Raw genomic sequence first — 25,804 nt, forward strand, 5'->3', positions numbered from 1 at the left:
GAGGGCCTTCTCTCCACTTGTCCCCGGGATACGGGGCCCAAGGGGGAGCACTGAGGACTCCGGAGCTCCCTCGCCGTGGTGGCACGTCTTGGCCAGCAGAAGGAGCAGCCATCAGCAATACCACAGCTGGTGGTGGTGGTGGCCATCAGCAGAGATGTGATAGAGGCAGTGGATGGCCATTTTCTCCAGCAGTGCCTCTCACGAGGGCAACAGAGCAAGAAAGGAACAAAAAGGTGGGTAATGTGGTAGCAGGTGGGACTTGTCCTGAGCCCATAAGAGATGATCTTGGGTGCGTCCTGGGAATTACTTGGGGGGCGGGGGGAGAGACACTAGGGAGGAAAAGCTCATAAAGAGGAAGATAAGAGCAAAAGGCAATACACACGGGCTGACCTTTCCGAGACCAAAGTGAAAGGATTTGGTGAAATGTGGATGTGATAATCAGGGAAAGAGAAGCATGCCAGAGGAGCCAACGCGTCTGGTTTATGTGTGCTTTCCCCAGTGGAGGCAGAGCGATATTGGGATTTACAGCCATTACACATCATTCCAGAAGAACGTATGCCAGGTATAAAGAGGGACCAAGCAAGGAGAGATGACCAGAACTAGGTGCAGCTAATTACAGTAAGGGATTGGCAACCAAAGGCCAAAAATCGGCCCAGGTTGTCGGTCAGGAATTGTGGTTTGAGGGCTCAGCCTGAGGGCTTGGCTTCTTATGCACCCCACACAGTAGCCTAACCTCCTTTCCCCTCACCTTCCATCTTTTCCTCTTTATAGGGTCCCTCCCTTTGGTATTCGGACATGGCCAAATAGCTCCCGTATTTACGACAAAACTTTCCTCTGACCTCCTCCTTCTCCAGCTACTTCCTTCACCTGCTCAATCCACTCTCGGTAACTGAGCCTCTCCAAAGGGTCTCCTCGAGTTTCCATCCTTCCGCCTCCACTTCTTCAAGTCCCCACTCACTTCTGGCCTCTGTGCCTATCACTTTCCTGACATTGCGCCACCAATGACGTCTGTGTTGCTAACACCAAGGCCTTCTTTTCTCGTCCTTATATTATGTGGCCTTGTAGCTCTCTTAGATGTTGGCTTCTGGGATAGCATACATTTAGCTCCTATTAGGGGTTTGAGGGAATTTAGCCTGGATCAACATACGTGATGACACTTTTGCCCTGCTCCGTGTGCAAAGTTGCCCCTGAGCAGCAGACCAAAACTCAAGCTTTTTTGTCTTTGCTAGGGCCACTCCCGCGGCATATGGAGATTCCCAGGCTAGGGTCTAATCGGAGCTGTAGCCGCCAACCACAGCCACAGCAACGCAGGATCCGAGCCGCGTCTGCGACCTATGTCACAGCTCATGGCAATCCCGAATCCTTAACCCACTGAGCAAGGCCAGAGATTGAACCCGCAGCCTCATGGTTCCTAGTCGGATTTGTTAACCACTGAGCCATGACGGGAACTCCAAAACTCAAGCCTTCTTGAAATCCAAGTCTCCTTGAAAGCCAAGCCTTCTGTTCCCAAGCTCTTAAGGGGCTTGGCCTAAAGGGAGGCCAGAAATCAATGGCCATTCTCAGTGCCATGACATTTTTGAATATCCGTGGTCATGAGTGAATGTTCACTATGCACCAGACACTATTCTAATCACTTAACATGAACTGAGCCAATTAAATCTCGCTGCAAGCTTTTAAGAAACAGGCGACAGCCCCACTGTTATCCCCATTCTACCGTTGGGGGGACAGACGCAGATGCTAAGTGTAGAGCTGGGATTCTGACGGCCAAGTTCTCACGCCTAAGCATGAGGCTGTAGTGGGGGAAGGATGTCAAGCTGGGCGTGCAAAAGCCAGGCCCGCCCGTCACCTGTGACCCAGTCCAAGGTCAGCACTGTCCGCAGTCAAGCACTCACGCCACATTCCTGCACGGGATTTTTCCAAATTAACTTTTTTTATTAATTTAAAAATCCAGAAATGCAGTGACTACATAAATAAGTACCCCATTTAGGTACATGTCCTGTGAGAAGAGTGAGAGGGTAGTACTGTTATGTTTACTCTTACTTGTTTACATGCGTTAACTATAAAGTGGCTACGACTGCTAAATGGTGCTTATGGGCTTTGTTGTTCCAAGTGCTTATGGTACAAATAAATACATAAGAAGAACCACATCCAATCCTCTCTACTCACTACAGGCGGCTGGGCCTCTGTTCTCTATGTCCTACTCCCTACACCACACCGAACACTGGAGGGTTTCCACGGCGGCCTAGCACAGCTCCCCAGCTCCCGCTTCACACACACGCTTTGCAGAGGTGTGTCCAGGCACCTGGGGGCAGGAGTCTCTCTAGGGGAGCTCCCTGGGGTTTCCCTTTAGGTCGAGCTTTCAGAGAACACCTGGGTGGGAAGACTTGGGGGTGAGTCATCCAGAAGGGCGACATCACTGCTTCTCTTCTGGATCCGGTGGCTTGTTTCCACAGTATGGAAACACTGCCCCCTCTGGGGGAGAGGTGGCAGCTAAATATCCTCCACCCTCCTTGTCCCCAGTAACGCTCTGTGGCCTTTCAGCCTTGTATGTCCTGCTTCCTTTTCCCCAGGAGAACGTGTCTGAGGGACTGGTGGTTCCATGAAGGCCTGGTCATCAGGCCCCTGTGTCTCTTTTAGGAGGACAGACTCCTTTGTGTCAGGTTGCCATAAAGACTGAACTGTCCATTGTCCCCCACTGGTGTCAAATTAAGGAAGAACGGGACCTGTGGTCCCAGAGTAGGAAACATGGGATTGCTGGGTCCTTAAAATCTCTGAAGCCCTCACTAGAGTTCATTTCTACCTCTTCAGAGGAGATAAATCTAGAAAGCAAGCTTGAGATCCCTGCTGGGGAGAACTCTATAGTTTTCTCACCAAGATGATTTCTAAAGCCAGGCCTCAGACTCGGTCATGTAGGGCCCTGGCAGGAGGGCTGCAAAGAGACTTTTTCGGAGCAGCCTTCTCTGGGACTCAGGATTCAAATCCACGCTTGGTGGACGAGATGAGAATGGTAGGAAGGTTTAGAATAAAGATCGTATCGGGACCCCCATCTGCCTAACCGAGCAACCATTCTCCTAACTGAAGCTCACGAGGAATGGAGCCCTTTTGCCAAGTAAAAGGCAACTCCGTTCACTGGAGGAAAAGAGGAAAATGCCTCTCTAAGAAGCTTCTAGGCTGTCATCACTGACCTGAAGTTTTTGGACTAGAGAATAGGAGCGAGGACTGAACTGTTAATGGGTGAGTTTTACTGACTTGAAAACACACGACTGGCCTGGTTGACTTCCATCAACTCCTTTCCTCACCAATTCTTTTGTCACATATGGGTTCGGGTTCTGACAAATCTCCCCAACTTTGACTTCTTGATGGAGGCCCCAGGGGTTCAGCGAGAAACGGGAGGTGGTGTCACTTGGGGCAAGTTCTTTCCCGCCTTGAAGTGAAAGTGGCCGTGACCCAGTGCGCTTCATCTTCGCCAGAGCTGGTGACTTCCAGCAACCACACCACAGACCCAAGGGCACAGTCTTCCACTCACGAGTCCTGATTTACCCCCAGGGGTACCAACCGCCCCCAAACTACTTGCGCGCCAGGCAAGGCAAAAGCGGGGAGACTCTACACTGGCTTGGCCTCAGAATGAAGGCTGTAGTTTAGTGTGTGTGTGAAGACGAGGAGTTAATGTTTTATAAAAAAAAAAAAAAACAAAAAAAACCCCAAGACATTCTAAAATGTGAAGAGCATAATTTCATACAAATATTTTCTCTGCACTACAGAACTCCTACTAAGCAATTCCCTTCTCGTTCTTTCATTGGAATAACTTTCTAGACAGAAACCCGAGGGTTTTGTTAACTCTTTAACCTGTAAAGAAATGTGATTCTCCCAGAAACTAGAGCGGTGCTGTGGTGTTCTAGCCCTCTGCCTCCCGCAGACCATTCAAGACTCCTCTAAGTCTTTCTGGAGGAGATGTTTAAGGGCTGACACACCACTCCGATAAAGGAGCAAGTTATGCTGTGCTGGGCGTGAATAATTGACTGCATTTGAGTTGGGGGGTTTAGGGCACTGTTGACTTAAGCAAAGTAAGCCTGCAGTCCAGCTGCAGCTTGAATTTTCTTGCGTTACCCTATCCAACACGGTCTGTCTTGTCTAACAGTGGCCCTTTTCAGACCTTTCCAGGTACAAAACCTTGACCAAATCTTCGAGCTCTGTTCTGCATACGCGACTTGAACACATCTGGCTGATCTGGGCTTCTCCTTCAGTGAAGATCTTCCACTGGCCTAAAAGACAAACAGAAAGTGGCCCAGAGATGTAAGAGGAGAGCAGAGCCAATGAGGGGTAGACCCAGCATCCGCCGTCCTTCCCCACTGATGCACAGCCCCCCCCCCTGCCCCGGGGAGCTGGAATACAAGCGTCCCAGACTTTCAGCAAAACAGCCCCCAAAACACTTTTCTGGGGACACATGTGGAAAATGGGCCATGGAGTCTTCCGCACGCGGCGTTTGTAAGCATCCCAAGAATAACACAGGCCTGTCTCCCCCAAGAGTACAACCTAAGTATTATTCTTGGGATGTTTACAGTCAACTTAGCGTTTGCAAAAGTCTCCGCTGTCAGGTTGTTAGGCTAGTATGGGGCTCACTGGGCGCCAGGTCAAATAAGGCGCTTTGGAGAACAGTACCTGGTACATTACTGGGGTTTTGCCTCCTCTTCGAGGCCTGGATATTAGTCTGGGCTACTTGATTATTTACTGCTTTTCTCCATTCCTGCTGCCCTTCGTTAAAAACTGCTCCCCTCTGCTTTCTCTTCTGCCCACACACTGTCCTCTGACCGCCTTCAGCAGCCCTACCCCACCCAGGCCCCCTGGCTCTTCAGAGAGGTCCACCCTCTCTGCCCTGGACAAACACGGCTACCCCCCTTCTGTTCCCTGTGCCACCTGCTCCTGTCCCTTTCCAGGCCCTGTTTTCTCCTCCCCCTGGCCCCACCATGGAAGTTTCCATACTTCCTATCTATCCCTATCAACTTCCCTATCCCTCCTCCTGTCACGCTGACTGCGCAGTTTTTTGTTTTTGTTTTTGTCTTTTTAAGGCCGAACCCGCAGCATATGTAGGTTCCCAGGCTAGGGGTCAAATCAGAGCTGCAGCTGCCAGCCTACGCCACAGCCACAGCAACGCGGGATCTGAGCCACGTCTGCGACCTACACCGCAGTTCACGGCAATGCTGGATCCTTAACCCACTGAGCGAGGCCAGGGATCAAACCTGTGTCCTCATGGATGCGAGTCAGATTTGTTTCCACTGAGCCACGACGGGAACTCCAGTCTGAGCAGTTTTTGAATGTGCACCCCATGCTGAGCACTGGAAACCACCCGATATTGCTGAAGCATCCCTCCTCTAACTTTCCTGGTCCCTCAGCGGCAAGAGCTTCCTTCTCCTAGCATCCTGCTCTGTCAAAAAGCCCTCCTAACAAAATACTCACCCCGGATGCCCTCTTCATCTCCCTTTTATTCCCGTGCTCATGACGTTGCAACCTGGAGAATGCCTAGTCCAAGGTCAGCAAGCTCTTCTTAATCCAGAATTGATGTTGAAGGAGTTCCCGTCATGGCGCACTGGTTAACGAATCCGACTAGGAACCATGAGGTTGCGGGTTCGGTCCCTGCCCTTGCTCAGTGGGTTAACGATCCGGCGTTGCCGTGAGCTGTGGTGTAGGTGGCAGACACGGCTTGGATCCCGCGTTGCTGTGGCTCTGGTGTAGGCCGGTGGCTACAGCTCCGATTCAACCCCTAGCCTGGGAACCTCCATATGCCGCAGGAGCGGCCCAAAGAAATAGCAAAAAAAACCAAAAACGAAACAGAATTGATGTTGAACCTCTTTTCTTTCCTCTCATCACAGGGGACCATGACCCCTTCCTTACAGCCTCCATCTGTCTGCTCTCTTCTCCCTGGGATTCGGCACCTTTTCCTATTCTCTGGGATCCCATGTGTGTGCCAAGATCTAATGGGCATGTGCTATCCAGGTGTCAGGCTTGTTTTTCTTTGTCCCCAGGTGACCCTGCAGATCATCTCATGATCCCCTTCCGTCAGCTGCACACCGTTAGTGTCACACACCATCTACTTGCGTTATACACCCCAAATCCTGACAGTGAGGGGCAGAGTTGGTTTAAATCATCTTTCAAGTCCCCCCAGGGCCTAGTACGGCACCTTGCTCAGAGTATGAACAAAAACATGGTCTTTGAAGTTAACTGGTAATTTCAAAAGTCACATCATTGGATCTGGGGATCCTAGACTCCACCTCCTTTATTCCTTACTCATAAGAACTCCCAACTCCTCCATGTGAATTCTCCTAATGTCCAGTTAAGTGTCTACCCATGTCCTGCAGAATAATAATTGACCTCATTGACCCTATGTCCAGCTAGCTGCCTATTAGATAACCACTCAAATGGCCTTCAAGCATCTTAATCTAAACATGTTCCAAGTAAAACTCATTTTTTTTTCACCAGTACCTGCTCCTTCTCCAGAGTTTCCCATTGGTGAATGGTATTACTCTTCAGTCCATAAAATTGTTACCACTGGAGTCACTCCAAACTCATTTCCTTCTTTGATACTGATCTTGATGATGTGACCTCAGAAATGTCCCTCACAGGGACCCCACCTCCCCTGTCTAACCGACTTAAGGCAGTATGACAGCTTCCTACAGACTATCACCAGCTCTCGCACTAAAAGCCCACCTTCCACTCCATACAGCAAGTACCGCTTTCTAAAACACAGATCTGAATGCACCATTTACTTGCTTAAAAAAAACCCACTGGGGTTCTCTGGCCTGGAGATCAAGTCCAACTTCTTAGCTTGGCATATTGGGCTCTTCAGAATATGGCTTCGTCAAAGTAGGTGCTTAATAAATCCATCTGACCGCCAAGAGACATCTTTCGGTAGCATCATTTTGATACCGATACGTTACATGCAGCACCAACAACTGCAGCAACTACCCATGCGACTTGCCTTCTATGGGAACCTCTCACCAGCTTCTTCGGGGCCCCTGACTACTTCCTACTTCCAACTCTTCTCATCTTGCGGTGCACCCTATGTGGCCTTTGTAAATCTTCCTCACCCACACCCACACACTCACCCGCACCCACGTTTCTTGTTTGCTCCTGAGTCTTCTCTTAGGCTGCACCCTCTCCCTGGACTGATTTCCTGACCTGTTGCCCAGTCACACTCTTCTCTTTCAAAACTCACCTCCTCCCCGAAGTCTTCCCGACTAAGCCCACCTGGCTGTCATCTCATTGTTCTTTGCAGAGTCCCCTGAGCACTTAGGCATTTCACTCTTCAGAACTATACTAATTCAGAGGGAAGGCGTTTTCATGTTCCGTCTCGCCCATTAAAATTCCCTGTGGATAGACATTCTGTGCCTTTTATTCCTTCAGAAATGCTCCCCCTGCCCCACACCCCACGGCCCAGTGCCTAGCAGGATCTAGTCCCAGGCTCCATCTAGTGTAGAAAGTGGGAGAGCTGCAAGCATGCCTGAGTGTCTGAGTGCTTCGGAAGAAATGTCACCACCCGGGGCAGTCCCAAAGAGTAAACAGAGCTTTTTTTAAATTGTTAAAACCTTTTTGTCTTTTTAGGCCACACCTATGGCATATGGAAGTTCCAGGCTAAGGGCTGAATCGGAGCCGCAGCTGCCGGCCTACACCACAGCCACAGCAATGTCAGATCCCAGCTACATCTGCAACCTACACCACAGCTCACAGCAACGCCAGATCCTTAACCCACTGAACCGGGCCAGGGATCGAACCTTGGTCCTCATGGATACTAGCTGGATTCGTTTCTGCTGAGTCATGACCGGAACCCCTAAACAGAGCTTTGATACAACCCAAGAATCGATGTGCATCCATTTTTCTCTCTGTGTCTCTTGTACCCACTACTGAGAACACAGCCAAAATGCGAAGGCTCCACACACAGACCAGACCTCTGACCCTCTTGAGACTCTGGGGTTAGTCACCCAGACAGGAGAGAGACCATCTAATGCTGACATTGAGTGTTGTTCCTGTTCAGTGAGGACGTGGCAGGTACTTTATTTGGGACGCTGCTAACATTGAAAAGTAGATATGTTCTCCTGGGAAGAGTAAAGAGAGTCACCACTTACTCAGTGTTGTCCTGGTCACCAGCTTGAAATGATGGAGCTCCTCAAACATCCTCTTGGAGATCTTCTCAATATGGAAGTGCTGGAGGATGCCTGGAGCCAAGCACAAAGTGGGGCAGGTGGTCAGGCGCTCTCTATTTGGAACCATCAACCCCTTTTTCTGCTCGGGCTGAGCATATCATTTCATTAGTGGGGCTTAGGAGTCTTGAGCTGGGCTGGGTAATGTGCTTAACCAGGAACTTGGACGGCTCGGGGGTTATAATTGACTCCATTTGGTTCCTTGGCTCGCTGGCCTCCCCACTGGTTCTCCAGAGGATGGAGATAAGGGAGACAGAGCTGCTGACCGTGGGACCCGTTCCTGGGAAAGCCACAGGGAATCAAGCATGGGTGCTGGCTGGAGTTTCCTGCAGCCAAAGGCAGGATTAGACATTCTGCCTTTGCCCCAAGCCTGGGTAGACTATGTCCCTGCCAAGCCACTGGGCTGCCACCCACCCCTTGATTCAGCAGTGAGAGCCAGCCGTGGGCCTTGCAGACAGGTTGTTTGTGTAAATGGAGAAGCCATCCCTATTCTTTTTTGTTTGTTTGTTTTTGCTATATTTTTTTAGGGCTGCGCCCACAGCGTATGGAAGTTCCCAGGCTGGGGGGCAAATCGGAGCCTACACCACAGCGACAGCAACACAGGATCTGAGCTGCATGCTCAACCTACACTGCAGCTCAGGGCCATGCCGGATCCTTGACCCACTGAGTGGGACCAGGGATTGAACCCGAATCCTCATGGATACTAGTCAGGTTCGTTTCTGCTGTGCCACAATGGGAATGCTGCCATCCCTATTCTTGGACTCACTCCAAAGCATGGTTTTCCTTTTGCTTTTCCTTAGAAAAATGGGCATGATGAAAATAAAGGGGCTCTGGCAGTCTTAACTTTGCCTGAATAACTTTTATCAAAATAACATATGCACCACTGAAAACTGCCTTGCAGTTGAAGGGGCAACATGTTACCAGCTCACTTAAATAATCCTCAAGAGGTCTACAGTGAGCAATGGGAGGAAGCCTGGATTTACTCTCTGTCTACTACGCACAGATTCCCCAGGGCTGGGAACAAGAGGTGATTTAGGGAGTTGGAGATAGTAAATCAACATTCCTAGGTCTAGAGCAAAAGTCATGAGATGAGATATATATGTGTGTGTTCTAGCATATTTTTAAGGAGCAGGGAGAACTCTTTCTTTCAGGAAGAAAGGTTGGTGTGAAAAGGGACAGAAAAAAAGGCCCACACAAATCTAGAGCAGGGGTTTCCCCAAGGAAGGGTCTAAAATGCCATGTGCCGGAGTTCCCTTTGTGGCTCAGTGGTTAACGAACCCGACTAGGAACCATGAGGCGGCGGGTTCAATCCCTGGCCTCACTCAGTGGGTTAAGGATCCAGCGTTGCCATGCGCTGTGGTGAAGGTCGAAGATGCAGCTCAGATCCCGCGTTGCTGTGGCTCTGGTGTAGGCCGACGGTTACAGCTCCGATTCGACCCCTAGCCTGGGAACCTCCATATGCCAAGGGTGCCGCCCTAAAAAGACAAAAGACAAAAATAAATAAATAAATAAAATAAAATGCCACCTCCATGAACATCACCTGGCTATTTGCTAGAGATGCAAATGTTGAGACCCTACCAGAGGCCGCCTGAATTCTCATTTCTTGGTCAGGCCAAGCAGCTGGGTTTTAAACCGGCTCCCTTTGTGATGCTGAAACTTCCTCAAGTTTGAGCACTCTCGAGCCTTATGTGGGAGCCGGCTGAAAAAAGATGTGTACTATTTCCTCCTTGAAATCTGACCTCTCCCTCGGATTCCTAGCAAACTTGACCAGACTAGATCAGCCCTAGTCTCGTAGCTATGGGATGGCTTGAACAACTGTAGGTGCAGAGGACACAGAACGTGGCTTGCTGTGGCATCGACGTGAGGAATCAGAAAAGCAACTGGACATCATGACCGGGGTTGTCCTTCCAGTAAGACTATAATCTTTTTGATGATGGTGTTTTCAACTTGAGCAACTGCAAAGTACCGAGCATGATTTGAGAGACGCAGCTTCTCACTGAGTGAGTGCATTCTCATGTTGTTGAGCTTCGGTCTTGGAAACCATGGTGGACTGCAGTTTGGTAGTTTACAACCCTTGACTGTCCATTAGAATCACCAGTGGAGCTTTGAGAACAAACACTGTAGCCCAAGCCTCACGCCTGACCAATTAGTCAGCCTCTCTGGGGGTAGGCATTTGGTATTTAAAAACCTTTCCAGATGATTCTGATGTGCAGCCTGCATTAAGAACCATGCCACCAGCCCTGGTTGTTTGAGAGAAAGACAACAAACCCCAATGGCCAGTACTTACTTTTTAGCCCAGGCCATGGTTAAAGTTAAAAGCCACGATAGCAACTGTGTGAGTCATGTGTTAGTTTCTAAGCAATCAGGAAATCTTTGACCCAAACAGAGGAAAAAGTTGAAGCAAAGTGAAGGTGACTTCCCTTCCTTCCCTGTGTCCCCCTTACCAAAAAATAACGGGAAATTAATGTCTGGCTCACCCTTTCGAATGGTCCAAACGTGGACCTCTACCTGAGGTGGTCTCTCTGTCTCCAAGGCGATTTTTCTGGTGGTCTCCCCATCCTCCATGAACACAGACTCATACACAGGCATTGTTTCTTCTCCACAGAAGTAGCCTTTGCTGTCAAGGCTTTGGCTGGGAAGTTCTTCTGGAATCAGGAAGCAAGTAGAGAATTGTCATGGTTTTCCAAAACTAGAAGCAAACTCCTGCATTTACATATCTCATGTATCACAGCACCTCACACGCATCCAAAGTGGACAATCAACAAGAACATTCCTACAGGGATGGAAATCCCACCCATATTTCACTGGTTCAACTTAGGCTGCTCCGGTGACAGCCACCAAGTCACAAAGGAGTACTTGACTTCTAAGTCCACGAGATGCCTGAAGCCGTGGTTCTACAGAACGCTGGCCCCAGAGCTACAATGGATCCGCCACCACCGCATGAGAGGTGTTCTTTCATGAAGAGGAGGAATGGGATCAACTACAAATCTGTTGGGCACTTAAGGGAACTTAGGATTTTCCATGCTCATGGTTTGTCTAGTTCAACGTTGCCAACAGAGACCCAAGGAATGGGCAGACAGAAGGCTTCGGTTAACTTCCCTGACGTCACTTAGGTATACTTAGAAAACATTTATGACACTCATTGATGTGCATATACTTGCCCAAAGGATCTCTCCAAATTGGCTTGACATTTCTGAATGCTCTTTGATTTGTTTGTAAGGGAAATGCTAATACCGGATCAACGTCAATGCCAAAACCTAGATGTCAGATTAGTCATATGTATGCTATGCCAAATGAAAGGTTGGAAGACACAAAAAAAAAAATTGGTCAAATCCCTCAACTATGGATCATTTAAAGTATGAACTAAATTGTTGGATTTCAGCTGCCAGACATAAAAGTACCAGTCCTCTCTTACTCCCCATTCTGCTTCACCCTCCTCTTTCCTCAGCCCCCTACTGAAAGAAGGTTCCCTAGGTTGGTTCTCTGTGAGTTAAGTTCCTTTTCTGGCCTTGTAATCAGCACCCTCTTCAGCTATGGGTGTAATGTTCTCACGGTTACCATGAGGGAGGGAGTGGGATGGAAAGGGAATTTGGGGTTGGTGGATGCAAACGACTACATTTAGAATGGATAAGCCATGAGGTCCTGCTGTACAGCACAGGGAACTATATCCAATGTCTTGGAAGAGACCATGATGGAAGATAATGTGAGAAAAAGAATGTCTATCTATGTATGACTGGGTCACTTTGCTACACAGAAGAAATTGGCACAGCACTGGAAATCAACTACCCTTTAACAAAAAATATATTAAAAAATAAAGTGTAATGCTCAAATCAGGAACAACAAAGAGAAGCTGAGAACACCCTAAAAAAGTCTGAATATGGACAGAAGCCATCTGGAAGAATATCTGTGGAAAGCATTGGGTGTTGAGTGCTTTGGACCTGTGACTCTAATTAAGGGGACTCACTGTTCGCCAGCCAGACGCATTTGGACTAGAGGTTGTCATCAAATTGCTATTGCATGTCTCTTGCTGACCTGATTAGCTGTCCCACCCCCACCACCATTTTGGCACCGTAAGGACAAAAATCCTAGTCTTCTCTGCATGATTCCAGGGTGGATCACTCAATGTGTAGATTATCCTAGAGTCAAGCTTTCTTTGTCTTTCTTTTTACTTATTTAATTACTCGGTGGGCCAGTCTTTTTTGGTGCGATGTTAGGTAATTAAGGGAAGTGTGCTAGCATTTTTCAAATGGGTGGGGGAGATGACTGAGTAAACAGGAACCTCTATGTATTTAATTACCAGAATGAGAGCCGGGGTGCATGTATTAAATCTTGCTCATCAGCCTAATCCTAGCTATAGCTATAATGGCCATATGAAATCCAGAATGATACTGGAAGTACCCAAATTATGCTAAATGTTGTCCCAGTGTCCTGAAGAGCCGTCCTGCACCATCACCCCTCCCCTCTAAGAGCTTGATTTACTCACCAGGAGGGATCAACCAACAGCAAAATCCATTAGTGACTTGACCCCGGCTGGCACATGACAACATTACAAGTCAATACACAGAGCGTGTCTCTCAAACTACCTACTCGGGAACCTCCTCCATTCCACACTCTCCCCTTCAAAGTGCTTCCTGATCACTCCATGTTCACCTATTTTCATCTCCTTCTAGGGAAGCAGGCCACGCCTGAAGTCACTTCTGGCCATTCTCACTTCCCCTGAGAATGCTCCCATCCTGAGCCCTCCAGAACTAAGAAAGTGAGAAATCATTCCTTTTCATGCTGTAACCAAAAACCGGTGTCATTACAGGAAATCCAGGTATTGGGGTGGTATGACGGGGATAAGAGGTGAGCTGGGGAACTTTCTTACACAACCCAGCACATGGCCACTGATACACACAAGGCAAGGCCAGCCTCTCCCAGAGCAAATAGAAGAGGGCGGGGTGTGTGTGTGTGTGTGTGTGAAACCCACTTCCTTTATTTTGGCCTTTGTTTGTTACTGGTGGGGCCTGCAATCTATTGATACTCTTGGCTGCATCATCAGTGAATTTTGTGTATCACGTTTCCCTTCTCAACATGAAGAACTGAATTTGCTATTCTTTTTTCCATTGATCTTCTTGCCACGCTTCTTTATTCCTCTTCCTGGGTGTCATTTTCTGAGCAACTGAGGATGTCATGACCTTCCTTTCTCACCCCTTCACATCATTCAGGTCTCGACTCAAACAGCCTTTCTCAGAGAGGCCGTCACTGACCAGTCTTTTTTTGGGTGGGGGGTGGGCGCACCCGCAGCATATGGAGGTTCCCAGGCTAGGGCTCGAATCAGAGCTACAGCTGCTGGCCTCCGCCAGAGCCACAGCAACTCGGGATCCGAGCCGTGTCTGCGACCTGCACCACAGCTCACGGCAATGCCCGATCCTTCTATCCCTGAGCAAGGCCAGGGATCGAACCTGCAACCTCATGGATATGAGTCGGACTTGTTTCCACTGTGCCACAACGGGAACGCCTGACCAGTCTTCTGAAAGTGCTTCACCCTGCCTTTCCCACTGACTATCAGCGGATCCTATCTGTTTTTTTCTTCACAGTACTATCTCAACTGAAAATGTACCTTATTAGTTTATGTTCATTGTCTTTCTTTTCCCATTAGAATGTAAGGAGCATGCTGGCACGTAGCCTATGTCTTTATGTCTTTAGTCTCAGTGCCTGAAACAGTGTCTTGAACACAGCAGGCACATAATAGGTGTTTCCAGATGGAATGCTGCACGAACAAGTGCACGACCCTTGAGGTACGCGGGCCTCTGTGGATAGTGACTCTTACAGGGCAGCATGGTCGTCAGGAGACTTGCAAATTGCAGACACCCATGAGTGGCTCACTGAGAGACAGGCGCACAGAATGGGACAGCCACTCTCTCCTTTCACATTGCCCAGGAAGTTCTCTCTCTCTATACCTCTGAGCAGCCTGAGAAAGTGGGAAAAGTCATTCTTCCAGAGAAGTAGTTTTAGTCAATGAGACTCTTCAATATATTCCCAAGTGGGACTCTGAGGGCAGTTTACTAAAATAATAAGCTTTTTTTTGGTTTGTTTTGGCCACACCCGCAGCATACAGAAGTTCCTGGGCCAGGGATCGAACTTGTGCCACAGCAGCAACCAAAGCCACTGCAGTGATAACACTGGGTCCTTAACCCACTGTGACACAGGGAACTCCTTAAAATAATAGCTTTAATTACTTTTTTCTAATAACAAAGTAATACATGTTCTTTGTTGGAAATTTAGAAATTATAAAGAAGAAAATAAGAATTACCTATAATTGAACCACCCAAAGGTGGCCACTGTTACATTCTGCCAGATGCTCTTCCAATCTCTCTCTCTCTTTTTTTTTTTTTTTGGTCTAAGCATATTATTAATGCTTAAAAAACACACACACAGGAAGTGGGATCATAATATACATATCGGTTTTTTTTTGTCTCTTTTTTTGCTATTTCTTGGGCTGCTCCCGCGGCATATGGAGGTTCCCAGGCTAGGGGTCGAATCAGAGCTGCAGCCACTGGCCTACGCCAGAGCCACAGCAACTCGGGATCCAAGCCGCGTCTGCAACCTACACCACAGCTCACGGCAACGCTGGATCGTTAACCCACTGAGCAAGGGCAGGGACCGAACCTGCAACCTCATGGTTCCTAGTCGGATTCGTTAACCACTGCGCCACGACGGGAACTCCCTACATATTGTTTTGAAGCTTCTCTTTGGACTTAGATATACTGCAAATACCTTTCTGTGCCATTAAATCATGATCTATGGTGATTTTTAATGGCCGTATAATACACCACAGTACAAATATACTGTAATTTATTTATTTCCATACTGGTAGACTTTCATTTCTTTCCAATATTTCACTATTGTAAACAGCACTGCAACAAAAATCCTTGTCTAGCTCTGCATGTCTCTGATTACTTTAGCCAAAGAGTATGAACATAAAGTTTTTTGCCTTTTTTTTTTTTTTTTTTTTTTGTCTTTTCAGGGCCGCACATATGGAGGTTCCCAGGCTGGGGGTCGAATCAGAGCTATTGCCGCCAGCCTACGCCACAGCTCATGGCAATGCCGGATCCTTAACCTACTGAGCGAGGCCAGGAATCGAACCCACATCCTCATGGATCCTAGGGGGATTCGTTTCCACTGTGCCACGACGGGAACTCCATGAACGTAAAGTTTTTAATAAATACCACCAACCTGAAGGATAATACCTATTCTGTGTCCTGTCCCCACAACTTTTTGAGTCATTCACTCTTATTTGTATGACCTACCCCCATAGGATCCTAACCACGCAAAGAAATGGGATTGGGTCTAAAGGTCTGAGATAACAAATTGGGGTACTATACAGTGGGAGGGTTTATCTTACCTGGGTAGCTTAGGTAACTATGAGTTTGTGTCTGGAATTACCTTGTTGTATAACTTTTATGATTATAGGCGTTAGACCCCCGGCAGAAAAGAAAACTGTGTGGCTGGATCTACTTCTAAGTGAGACCGCAGACTCAGAAGTTGTAATAGGTCATTGGGGCTGGGTGGCCGCCATGTCCGTTTCCTCAGAATGTGCTCTCTCCCGGGTCCTAGTGAGTACATTTCCTCATCACTTTCAATGCCCCAGTTCTCTCCTCCATATCAGATAGCTCCTGTCCTTCCTATCCACACCCTGCCTCCTCTTTACTCTGGAAGATGGTCGTAATGCTTGATTACCAATCCAGTACTCTGTCAATCCCATACTACAGACTGTATTTTTCTCTAGCTCATGTGGCACAACCACCATTTAGCTAAGTTATTTTCCCTTTTTTTTTAATCAGTCAACATTTTCCACTGGCCTGGAAAAAAATGGGCAGGAAGTGACCTGGGTTCCAAGCCTTGGTTCATCATTTATTTCCATGACTCTGAACAAGCCATTTCACTTTATATACAAAATAGTGATATTGTGATAGGATTTTAGTGTTGGAAGGAAGCTTGGAGATGAACGGGTCCAAACTTTTCATTGTACAGATGAGACTGATGCAGCCCAGAGCAGGCCTGGGTCACACAGCAACTTAGTTAAGACTACATCTCCTTCCACTATACTGCACCTGTCCTGTCTCTAGTCCTGTCTGAAAGGGGAAATAGAGGTGATGGTGCTTTGATGAGTTAAACAGTGATACAAACTGAGGGTGCTACTGTCCTTCCTAATAATCACAATAACCTAATTTCTCTACTATTCAGAAAAGCAAAGCTTAAGTTCAGCTGTTAGGGCTACATGGGGTCAAAGGTGCAGGAGACACAAGCAAATCCTCAGCCTATTTCTGAGTCGGCAATTTCTTCCAAGCAACCATCTTCTGAGTCCTTCAAGAGAGGAGTGAATGTAGTTCGTTATTAGTAGAGCTGTTACCATTACAATTATATGGTAGGTTGTGATTACGTTTCTGATGCTCAAGGAACAGTGAGAATGACTATGTGAGGATCTCCGTCAGCCAAAGGCAGGGCTTCCAACCAACGCACCTTTTGCCTTTTTACCTGGACACACCTTGCAGCACTTTCCATCTATCTTTTGAGGATACTTGCAGGGGTATCGATTGGGGCAGTGGATTTTCTTGCACTCTTGCTTGGTGACATTACAAGTGCACAGCACACACTCCACAATGCCAAATGCCCGAAGGTTTGGGTGCCAGGACTCGCCATGAGAATAGGTCTTTCCATTGGAAACACACACTGGAAGAGAACACAGGACTGGAAATTAAAGGCTAGGGAGCTGAAACGGGCCTCTGTGCTCAGAACCCAAGCCCTGAACCCCTTAAGACATCAGGCATCCTTTGTTCTTGTCGTGGCCAGGGAGAGATGTTTACAGAGCAGCCTCTGTAACCAAAAGACAGCTTGGGCCTTGTTCGACTGTCAGCAACTATTCAGGTTCTTCGGCCGCAGCCTCTGGGTGCCCAAAATGCCTGGCACATAGTAGGCCATCAATAAATATTTTTTAAATGGAGAAAAGAATGGATGCATGAAAGCAGAGTTCTATCTGTCCTGGGTATCTGATAAAGAACCTCTCTTATGGAGTTCCTGTTGTGGCTCAGCAGGTTAAGGACCTGACATTGCCTCTGTGAGGAGGCGGGTTTGATTCCTGGCCTTACCCAGTGGGTTAAGGATCTAGCGTTGCCACGAGCTGCAGCATAGGTCACAGATACGGCTCAGATTCAGTATTGCCATGGCTGTGGTGTATGCCAGCAGCTGTTCGATTCAATTCCTAGCCTGGGAACTTCCATAGGCCACAGGTGCAGCCATAAGAAAAAAAAATAAAATAAAATAAAAAAGAACCTCTGTTAGAAGGTAGTGTTCATACCTGCAGTTCCATAGTGGATTGGGGTGGCCCAAGTGGATGAAAATCTCACCGAAAGGTCTGCTGCCCAGGGAGCCTAGAGGCAAACACTATTGCTCTTCTCAAAGGGCCAGTTTTTCCAGATCCTAAAGCAAATTCACTCAGAATGTCAAATGCCACGAGAATCAGATCTACTAACACAGATGGATAGGGAGCTTCATGGTGCCGGTCCACTCTCTGGCGTGGGAAGGTAGATGCTAAGACAAGATTGAGAGGGGAAGGACCCACACCTCCCAGGCAAGTGGTGATAGGTCACCTTTCATGCCTCTAATCTGTAGGTAAGGTGCCGTGTCCTCATAGTGGCGGTAGGGATTTGGCTACAGCGAATCACTGCCTGCCCCACAGATACCCTTGGGTGGTCTCACACCTGTTTAGTGAGGAGAGGTCACTGGCTCCAGGGTTTCTGAGGGGCCTTGCAAGAGCAAGTGTCTGGGCTGCGGGCTGAGGGGTCTATGGAGAGATGCAGCCACGGGAACATCCTTCGCTGCAAACCAACCAAAACATATCGGGCTCCTATGGTCAGACCCAGGAGCTAGGCTCCAGCATAAGACCTGCTGCAAACGGGGAGGTCTGAGAAGGAGGTCTCTCCTTTGTGAAAGTGCTGAGACACTCTGGAGATTCCAAGCCATGACGGGCACTGGGTGTGTTTCTCATTATTCCCATCGCCTCATCATACCCGGGGAGACCTGTCGGCCTCCCGATCAGCGACATCTCTCGGGTGGGTTGTATCACTTAAGGCGGGGCGAGGGTGGGAGAAAGAGCCCCACTTGGGGCGTTTCTAAGAACTGACTGATTTGGCTGCGAGACAATGGCCTCAGAAGGATGAATCATTGGGCTATTTCTTTCTCATCAAGTCCACTGGGTCACATTAGGAAATATGGACGATGTTGGCTCCCTTTTCCTGTTCTTTGCAAGAACTGCTAGAGTGCTAAGCACTCTAACAGGCCAATCCCTGTCCAGATTTCCAAGAACCTAAAGCAGAGAAGCTCCCAGTCTTACAGGAGATCGAATAGGGACCTGACATCGAAACTGTGGCTGGAATCCCAAAACAAGACGGACCAGATGTGTTGTTCTCTCTCCTGCCCTCTCTCTCTTCTCTCTCCTCCCCAGACAGTGGCACTCCTTTCTAGAGAATGCGATCAGGTGGGTGCAAAGTCTGCTTCCAGAACATTTAGGCTGGACTCAAGTTAAAAATGGCGGGGTCCCCCTGCTTCTCCTCTTGGACTCTAGCAAGGGACAAAGTAGATGTATCCCAGAGGAACCCATCGGGGGCAGCAGGGCTAAGGAGTGGGGCTGCCAGGACCCCCAGTGTTATATAGCCAAGTTCCCTCTCCCCTAAACATGTGGACCAAGGGAACAATCTGGAATGGGTGAGAGTCTCCGCTCTGAAGTGCAATAGGGTGAGAGCAATTCTCTAGGGAGAAACACAACCTTCTCTCCACCAACGAAGCCTCAAGATGATTTTGAGTCACCCAGCTGGGGTGGTGGGAGTTGGAGGTGGGGACAGTAGTAAGGTCAGGAGAGAGTGGCTGTATCCAAATCAGTGGGGCCAATGCATAAACATAAAGCTGGGGCTTTTGACGTGGAGAAATCAAGGGATACACCTCTGCCCTGAAAATGCAGAGGCCTGTGGAAATTAGGAGATTTGGGATTTTTTTTTTTTTGGTCTTTTTAGGGTCGCACCCGTGACATATGGAGGTTCCCAGGCTAGAGGTTGAATTGGAGCTGTAGCTGCCGGCCTACACCACAGCCACAGCAACAAGGGATCCGAGCTGCGTCTGCGACTCACATCACAGCTCACGGCAATGTCGGATCCTTAACCCGCTGAGCGAGGCCAGGGATCGAACCCACGACCTCATGGTTCCTAGTCAGATTTGTCTCTGCTGAGCCACAATGGGAACTCCATGGGATTTAGGATTTTCGAAGTCCATTTCCCCACACATTTTGTAAGGCTTTGAAATCCTTTCAGAGCAAATGGAATCTATTGGAGGCAATTTAGGATTGACAATCAAACTGCATCTTTACCCAGCTCTTCCTCCTCATTTCATAAATTCATATCAACGCCTTGGAATTTAAAAATAATAAATTCCAAATCAAACCCAGATCGATAGTAAATATTTCCAATTCCTCTAGAACATCACCATTTTTTATTAAGAGTTTTATTTTGAATGTTCCTCTTTTAAGCCTGTTAGTTGCAAAAGCAATTTAATTTTTTTTATCTGTAATCTGAAATTTACATCTAACTCATAACAGATGTGATCAACTAGCTTTGGCCTGACTAGCGTTGCTGAGATTTATAGTAGGAGTTCTTTGTAACGGATTGTTTTTCACCCCTGTTATTCAATCATTTGGTTTAATAATTTATTACTTTTAACCCATTCAGAGAACTGCCTTTGATTTGTTTTTCCTTTAAAGGAAACAAAACATGTTTGTGGTTTCATAAAAAGGTACCAGCTGAGCTTTTGCTCTGAAGAGCTGGTTGACACGATGCCTAAAAAAGTAAGAAGCAGTCAATTGTCTGATTTTGAGTTTCTCCTGCCCCACCCCTGCTACTGGAGGCCAGAGAACTCTGAGCAGGAAGGAACGGCCGGTGGACGTGTGCGGGTGCCTGCTGCAGCCAGCTGGTCAGCTGAGTGGGCTGCATGGTGCTCAGCCAGAGGTTTCTGGATGTCTTATTGGATGGCTCATATCAAAGGATAATCTCCCGCTATGAATGAGCATCTCTGAGCGTGGGGTCCGGAATCAGGACCTTTAGCAAGAGCCCCGGAAGCATCTGGGGTGCAATGAAGGCAGAGAATTGCTATTCCTAAGGTTTGGATAAGAGCTTTAGAAGCGTTCAGCACTGAGTACCTTTAACTATTGGGTGTGCTCCTGGAGAACAAACCACCATTCATTCTGTTGAAGCCCCAGCCAACGTTCCCAAACGATCTTCAACCCCCAGGGGTAACTGAGAAAACGTTCGCTACTTTCTTGCCATTTGTCCAAAGTAAGGACAGATACGTGTGAAATAGAAACGAGGCTCTCTGGGCTGTATTTAGGGACGTTCTAAGAGTGCCCTGGAGTCACTTGTCCACGTTGGCTTGCTAGATCCAGATGGTGAGTGATCCACCTGTGAACGTATGCTATGCACGGGACAAAGGGTCCATGGCCAGCTCAGCCCTCCAGAAATCAGGGCTGCTGCAGCCACGAGGTGGGTGTGGTACCAAAGAAGCAGCCCCTTACCTTGTCCATGCTTGTGCTTGTTATTGATGACGATCTGAACGATGGTGCCCGATGCTTGCTGTGAATCCATGAGTGCTCCCCGGTGACTTCTGGCTCCGGGAAAGCGGGGCAGACTTCCGGCCGGTCGGCTTGGTGGAGGATCATAGTGAGAACGGTGGTAAGAATGTCTCTGTAAAGGGACAAAGGACAAATTCAGCCCTGCCTGCAATCCACCAATGAGAAAGCTGTTGGATGATTTTCGGTGATGAGCTCTGATCTCAAACTGCTCGTCTGCCCACACCAAGAGGAACCATTGGAATGGGAAGGGAGAGCAGTGCTGGCCACACGTTAAGATTCTTCTCTCTTCTTGAAGATGGCTGGATTCCCAGACCAAGCTCCTGAGGGAGAAATTAGCCCCAAAGGGTAAAGTGTCTTTCCTACTCCCCCAAATCTCACCTTCAGGCTTAAGAATTAAAGGAGTCACCTGCAACACAAGGCAGACAGTGATAGAGACCACAGGAGAAGCAGAAAATGCTGCGCAAATCAGGATGAGACAGACAGCTTCCGGCTGGGAAGGGTTTGTGACCTGGGCCACGAAGGGTGAGTAGACTTTTTACAGGCAGAATTGGTGAGGAATATTCCAAGCAGAGATTTCCAAGTTGAGAAGGTGTAGCAGAGAACATAGAGTCCATAAAAGGGAAGAGCTGAAGGATAACATTCCAAAAGTGGGCTGGAGCCAGATCACGGAGGGCTTGAAACGACAGGCTAAGGGTGAGGACTTTATTTGGTAGGCAATAGAGGTGAGGGTGCAGAAGGCTTTGAGGGATTTTTTTTTCAAGTAAGGGGAAAAAAATCAGAACTGTGTTTCAAAGCATTGAGCCCGGATAATGTGCAGGGGGACGTGGATAGAAGGAAGAGGCTGCAAGTCTGGTCTAGATAAGAGGTACTGAGATTCTAGGAGCTGCCATCGTGGCTCAGTGGTTAACGAATCCGACTAGGAGCCAGGAGGTTGCCGGTTCGATCCCTGCCCTCGCTCAGGGGGTTAAGGATCCGGCGTTGCCACGAGCTGTGGTATAGGTCGCAGACGCGGCTCAGATCCCGCATTGCTGTGGCTGTGGTGTAGGCTGGCAGCTGTAGCGCTGATTGGATCCCTAGCCTGGGAACCTGCCTATGCTGCAGGTGCGGCCCTAGAAAAAACAAAAAGACAAAAACAACAACAACAAAAGAGGTACTGAGACTCTCAAAGCAGTCCATAAAAGGGAAGAGCTGAAGGATAACATTCCAAAAGTGGGCTGGAGCCAGATCATGGAGGGCTTGAAACGACCATGGAGCAAGGTCACAGAGCATGGCGCAGCCACCCCAGACATTAAATAAGCAGAAGGATGGGCCATGCCGGATGCTACTAGGATTGTCAGCTCCACAGAGGCAAGGGCTTTGTTGTTGTTCTTGGGCTCAGGGTTGAAAGGATCACTGCTGGAGCTCCAGTGCCCCCAAGAGCGCCTAGCGCCTAGAAGGTGCTCATCCAAGTCTTGCTGAACGGATGAAGGCAAGCTGTGGTCCCTCATGAGAGCTGAGAGTCTTGTAGTACAAACAGCCCATCATTGCTCTTTCTGCAATGGTTCATGGCACACGACGAGTCCACTATTCTGCTACCCACCCTTTACTCAAGAGCTCAAATAGAGTGGGGTAGAGGAGGACTGCTCAAAGCCAAATAACATTGTGTTTTAGGGGTAACTGTTAGGGATAAAATGGGGGACCCATGAAAAATCCTTTTACAGGCAATTAAAAAGGAAGATCTTTATATTCGGTGATAGAAATGGCAGGGAACATTGAGAAGGTAGTTATGTGGTCCCCTGACCCCATCATGCCATAAAACATCTATTACAGTTATGTTCCATAGACACATGTGTTGCAAATTTAGCTCTGGGGATTATTGTTACTCTCCTGGTTGGGAGGGGGAGGCCTGGGTGGGAGAAAGGGAGAGTGAATGGGAGCTGGCCTGAGAGAAAGAGAACATTCTATCTAAGAAGATCCCATGCGGGTGCCTTGCTCTAAAAACTCACACGAATAAGAATTTGCATCCATTTATTATCATGCACACAGACAGGATTCTCAGTGCAAATATTTTTCATTCCCACAATGGCTCATATGTCTTTTTCGGCCATAATCACTCACATTCCACAAAGGCCATTACAGACTGTTCTATCCTTTCTGGAGTTTGGCAGAGTTTTGCCAAAGGAACACAGAGAGGATAGTTGGGCTGGTGGGTGTCCTACTGATGCTAAAAGGAGGGGGTTCGGCGGGGCTAGAATTTGAGAGGAAAGGTTGCTGACCCAGGATAAGCTGCAACGTACAAGGAGTTCTCTGATTCACGAGGGTGACCACAAAATGAAAAACTGTTCTTTGGTACCAGGGACTCAGATCCTGGACATTTGATAAGGGTAGAAAAATGATTCAAGGAGTTCCCGTCGTGGCTCAGTGGTTAACAAATCTGGCTAGGAACCAGGACGTTGCAGGTTCGATCCCTGGCCTCGCTCATTGGGTTAAAGATTCAGTGTTGCCGTGAGCTGTGGTGTAGGTCGCAGACGCGGCTTGGATCCCGTGCTGCTGGAGCTGTGGCGTAGGCCGACGGCAGCAGCTCTGATTAGATCCCTAGCCTGGGAACCTCCATATGCTGCAGGTGTGGCCCTGGAAAAGACAAAAAGACAAAAAAAAAAAAAAAAAAAAAGAAAGAAAGAAAAAAAGAAAAATGATTCAAGACAAAGAACTCAGGGGTTTTGATCAGAGGTCAAACCAGCCTTCCCCAAGCTTTGCCTGAGTTAAATCTTTTGTTTTACAGACTGAGAAACTGAGGCCAGGAAGGAGAGGGGTTTGATTCAGGGTGACAGGTGAGTTTCGGGAGATGGCAGGAGGGTGGGAGAGCAGAGAAGGAGAGAGGAAGACGAACAGGAGGAGGAAGGGGAGGAGGACGTGGGAGAGATCACATCTGGTCAAGCTCAGGGGTCCATGTATATTTTGCTGGAGAGCTGCTCAAAAAAAAAAAAAATTCTCTGGATACAGAAGCCTGCTGCAGTGCTCACAAGCACACGCACCACTTCTCCACCTCTGCTACAAACAGAATCGCCTGGGCAGCCGTAAACACACTGACCCCATCCCCAGGGATTCTGATGAAATTGGTGTGGGGTGAGGCCCGGGTATCAGGATTTTTATCTCCTCCTCAGGAGACCCTAATTTGAAGCCAAGGTTGAAAATCACTGACATAAAGGATCTTCTGTTTCGGCCCTGGGGCTGGGGGTGGTGATGTGTGATTTTGATTTAGGAGTAATGGCTCTTTTAGAATCGCCTCCCTGAACAAATGAAAGAGGCTTACCAGGGGCTGTTTGGACCTTGAAACTTACAGCGAAGGAGGAAAAGGCATTAACGCCTTGGAGTTGTAAGTGAAATTGGAGCTTATCTTTAAAACCAGCTGTGAATGCGCTGCTTGAGAGAGCAGGTCAAAACCAGTTAGGGAGAAACAATCATATAGCTGGGCTTTGTTTTATTCTGCTCAATATTTTGGTATTATTTGGTTTACTGACTTAAAGGACTGACAAATATCTCAGGCTTTTGACATCGCGGTTACACAGTCCTTTTCTGGTGTTGGAAAAAGCCCCACCATTGCAGGCGTCACCCAGGAACTGCTTCTTGTTCTAAAGTTGAAGATATAAGGGTTTTATAGAGATTAGAAATGGTCTTAGAAGTGCTTTCATGGTTCTGATCCTGGGCTACAATTCTGCAAAACGTTGCCTTTGGGGGTAACTGGGTAAAGGGAACATGTCTTCGCTCTTACAACTGCAAGTGAATCTACATTTATCTCAGAATAAAAAGTTTAATTTTATTTATTTATGTATTTATTTTTACAGCTGCACTTGTGGCACATGCAAGTTCGTGGGCTCAGGGTTGAAACTGAGCTGCAGCTGCCGGCCTACACCGCAGCCACAGCAATGCTGGATCTGAGCCAAGTCTCCAATCTCCACCATAGTTCATGGCAATGCCAGATCCTTAACCCACTGAGCGAGGCCAGGGGTCAAATCCTCATCCTCACAGATATTATGTCGGGTTCTTAACCCACTGAGCCACAAGGAGAATTCCAAAAGTTTAATTTCAAAATTGTCTGTACATATATATATATTTCTCCCGAAACTCATATATACATGTGTGTGTATATATGAATGACTGGGTCACCCTACGATACAGCAGAAATTGGCACAGCATTGCAAATCAACTATATTTTAATAATAACAAAGAAAACAGGAAAAAATGTCTTCAGAATGTGTTCTAATCCACTCAGCGATAAGCACCTCATATCTTAGTCGCAAATAACCCAGGACTATTCCTGTCTGGGAGATACTTAGGCCAGCTTCCTATCCAGGGTATTGTTCTGACAATGTGAATGAGACATGGATTTGTATCTGTTTCATATTGTTTCTATTCCAAATTCTTTCACTTTTCTAATGGTAAATCTCTGAGTAATCTATTGGGGACAAAAATCAGAATTTGGCTATTGTCCAAAACAAAATTATGCTTGCTTTCATGTTTTGGCTTTCCACCCTGTGCCTACTTCTCTCTCTCTCTCTCTCTACGCACACACACACACACACACACACACACACACACACACACAAACACACACACATTTCCCGCAGTGGTACAAGGAACAGTTCATATGAAGTTATGATCTAAAAATCAAATAGAAACTATTTCAGGTTTTTACAAAGGAGTCATCATTGAACCACTGGTTCTCATGCACTTGGTAAAACTTGCTAAGCTGATGGTTTTCAGGCCACTTGGGAAAATGAATCAATCAACTGGGTTTCTGTTGACCTGAGGTTATGATGGTTCCCTGGGAATAAGAACAGTGTACTAGAGAGACCATCTACTGAGTTGGAAATGTGTTGTTAGGACTGCCCTTTTTTATTCCCACGTGGAAAGTTGGGCCGGCAAAGGATATTCAGAAGGGATTCACTTACCTTCTAATAAGTTTGAAGAATTTCTC

At 47.7% G+C, this 25,804-nt stretch overlaps 1 protein-coding gene across 15 annotated transcripts in view; it reads right to left on the bottom strand.

The window, feature by feature from the left end:
* Positions 1-1,911: 1,911 nt before the first annotated feature.
* CHRDL1 (chordin like 1) overlaps positions 1,912-25,804 on the bottom strand; it is a 124,441-nt gene continuing 100,548 nt past the window's right edge. For 10 of the 15 annotated variants that reach the window (XM_005673817.4, XM_005673818.4, XM_085006802.1 and 7 more), the window contains exons 8-12: positions 20,791-20,959; positions 16,698-16,907; positions 10,670-10,837; positions 8,118-8,207; positions 1,912-4,262 (exon numbers count right to left, since the gene is read on the bottom strand). In XM_005673817.4, the coding sequence (XP_005673874.1) occupies positions 4,132-4,262; positions 8,118-8,207; positions 10,670-10,837; positions 16,698-16,907; positions 20,791-20,959 (768 nt within the window). In that variant the 3' untranslated portion in view covers positions 1,912-4,131. The remainder of the gene's footprint in view (positions 4,263-8,117; positions 8,208-10,669; positions 10,838-16,697; positions 16,908-20,790; positions 20,960-25,804) is intronic. The other 5 variants (XM_085006803.1, XM_021079622.2, XM_085006798.1 and 2 more) reach the window with 1 other exon arrangement.

The sequence above is a fragment of the Sus scrofa genome, chromosome X (assembly GCF_054392235.1).
Source record: "Sus scrofa isolate SSC_HxYL_T2T_F1_AM1 chromosome X, Sscrofa_HxYL_maternal_Yorkshire_Landrace_v2.0, whole genome shotgun sequence".
NCBI lineage: Eukaryota > Metazoa > Chordata > Mammalia > Artiodactyla > Suidae > Sus > Sus scrofa.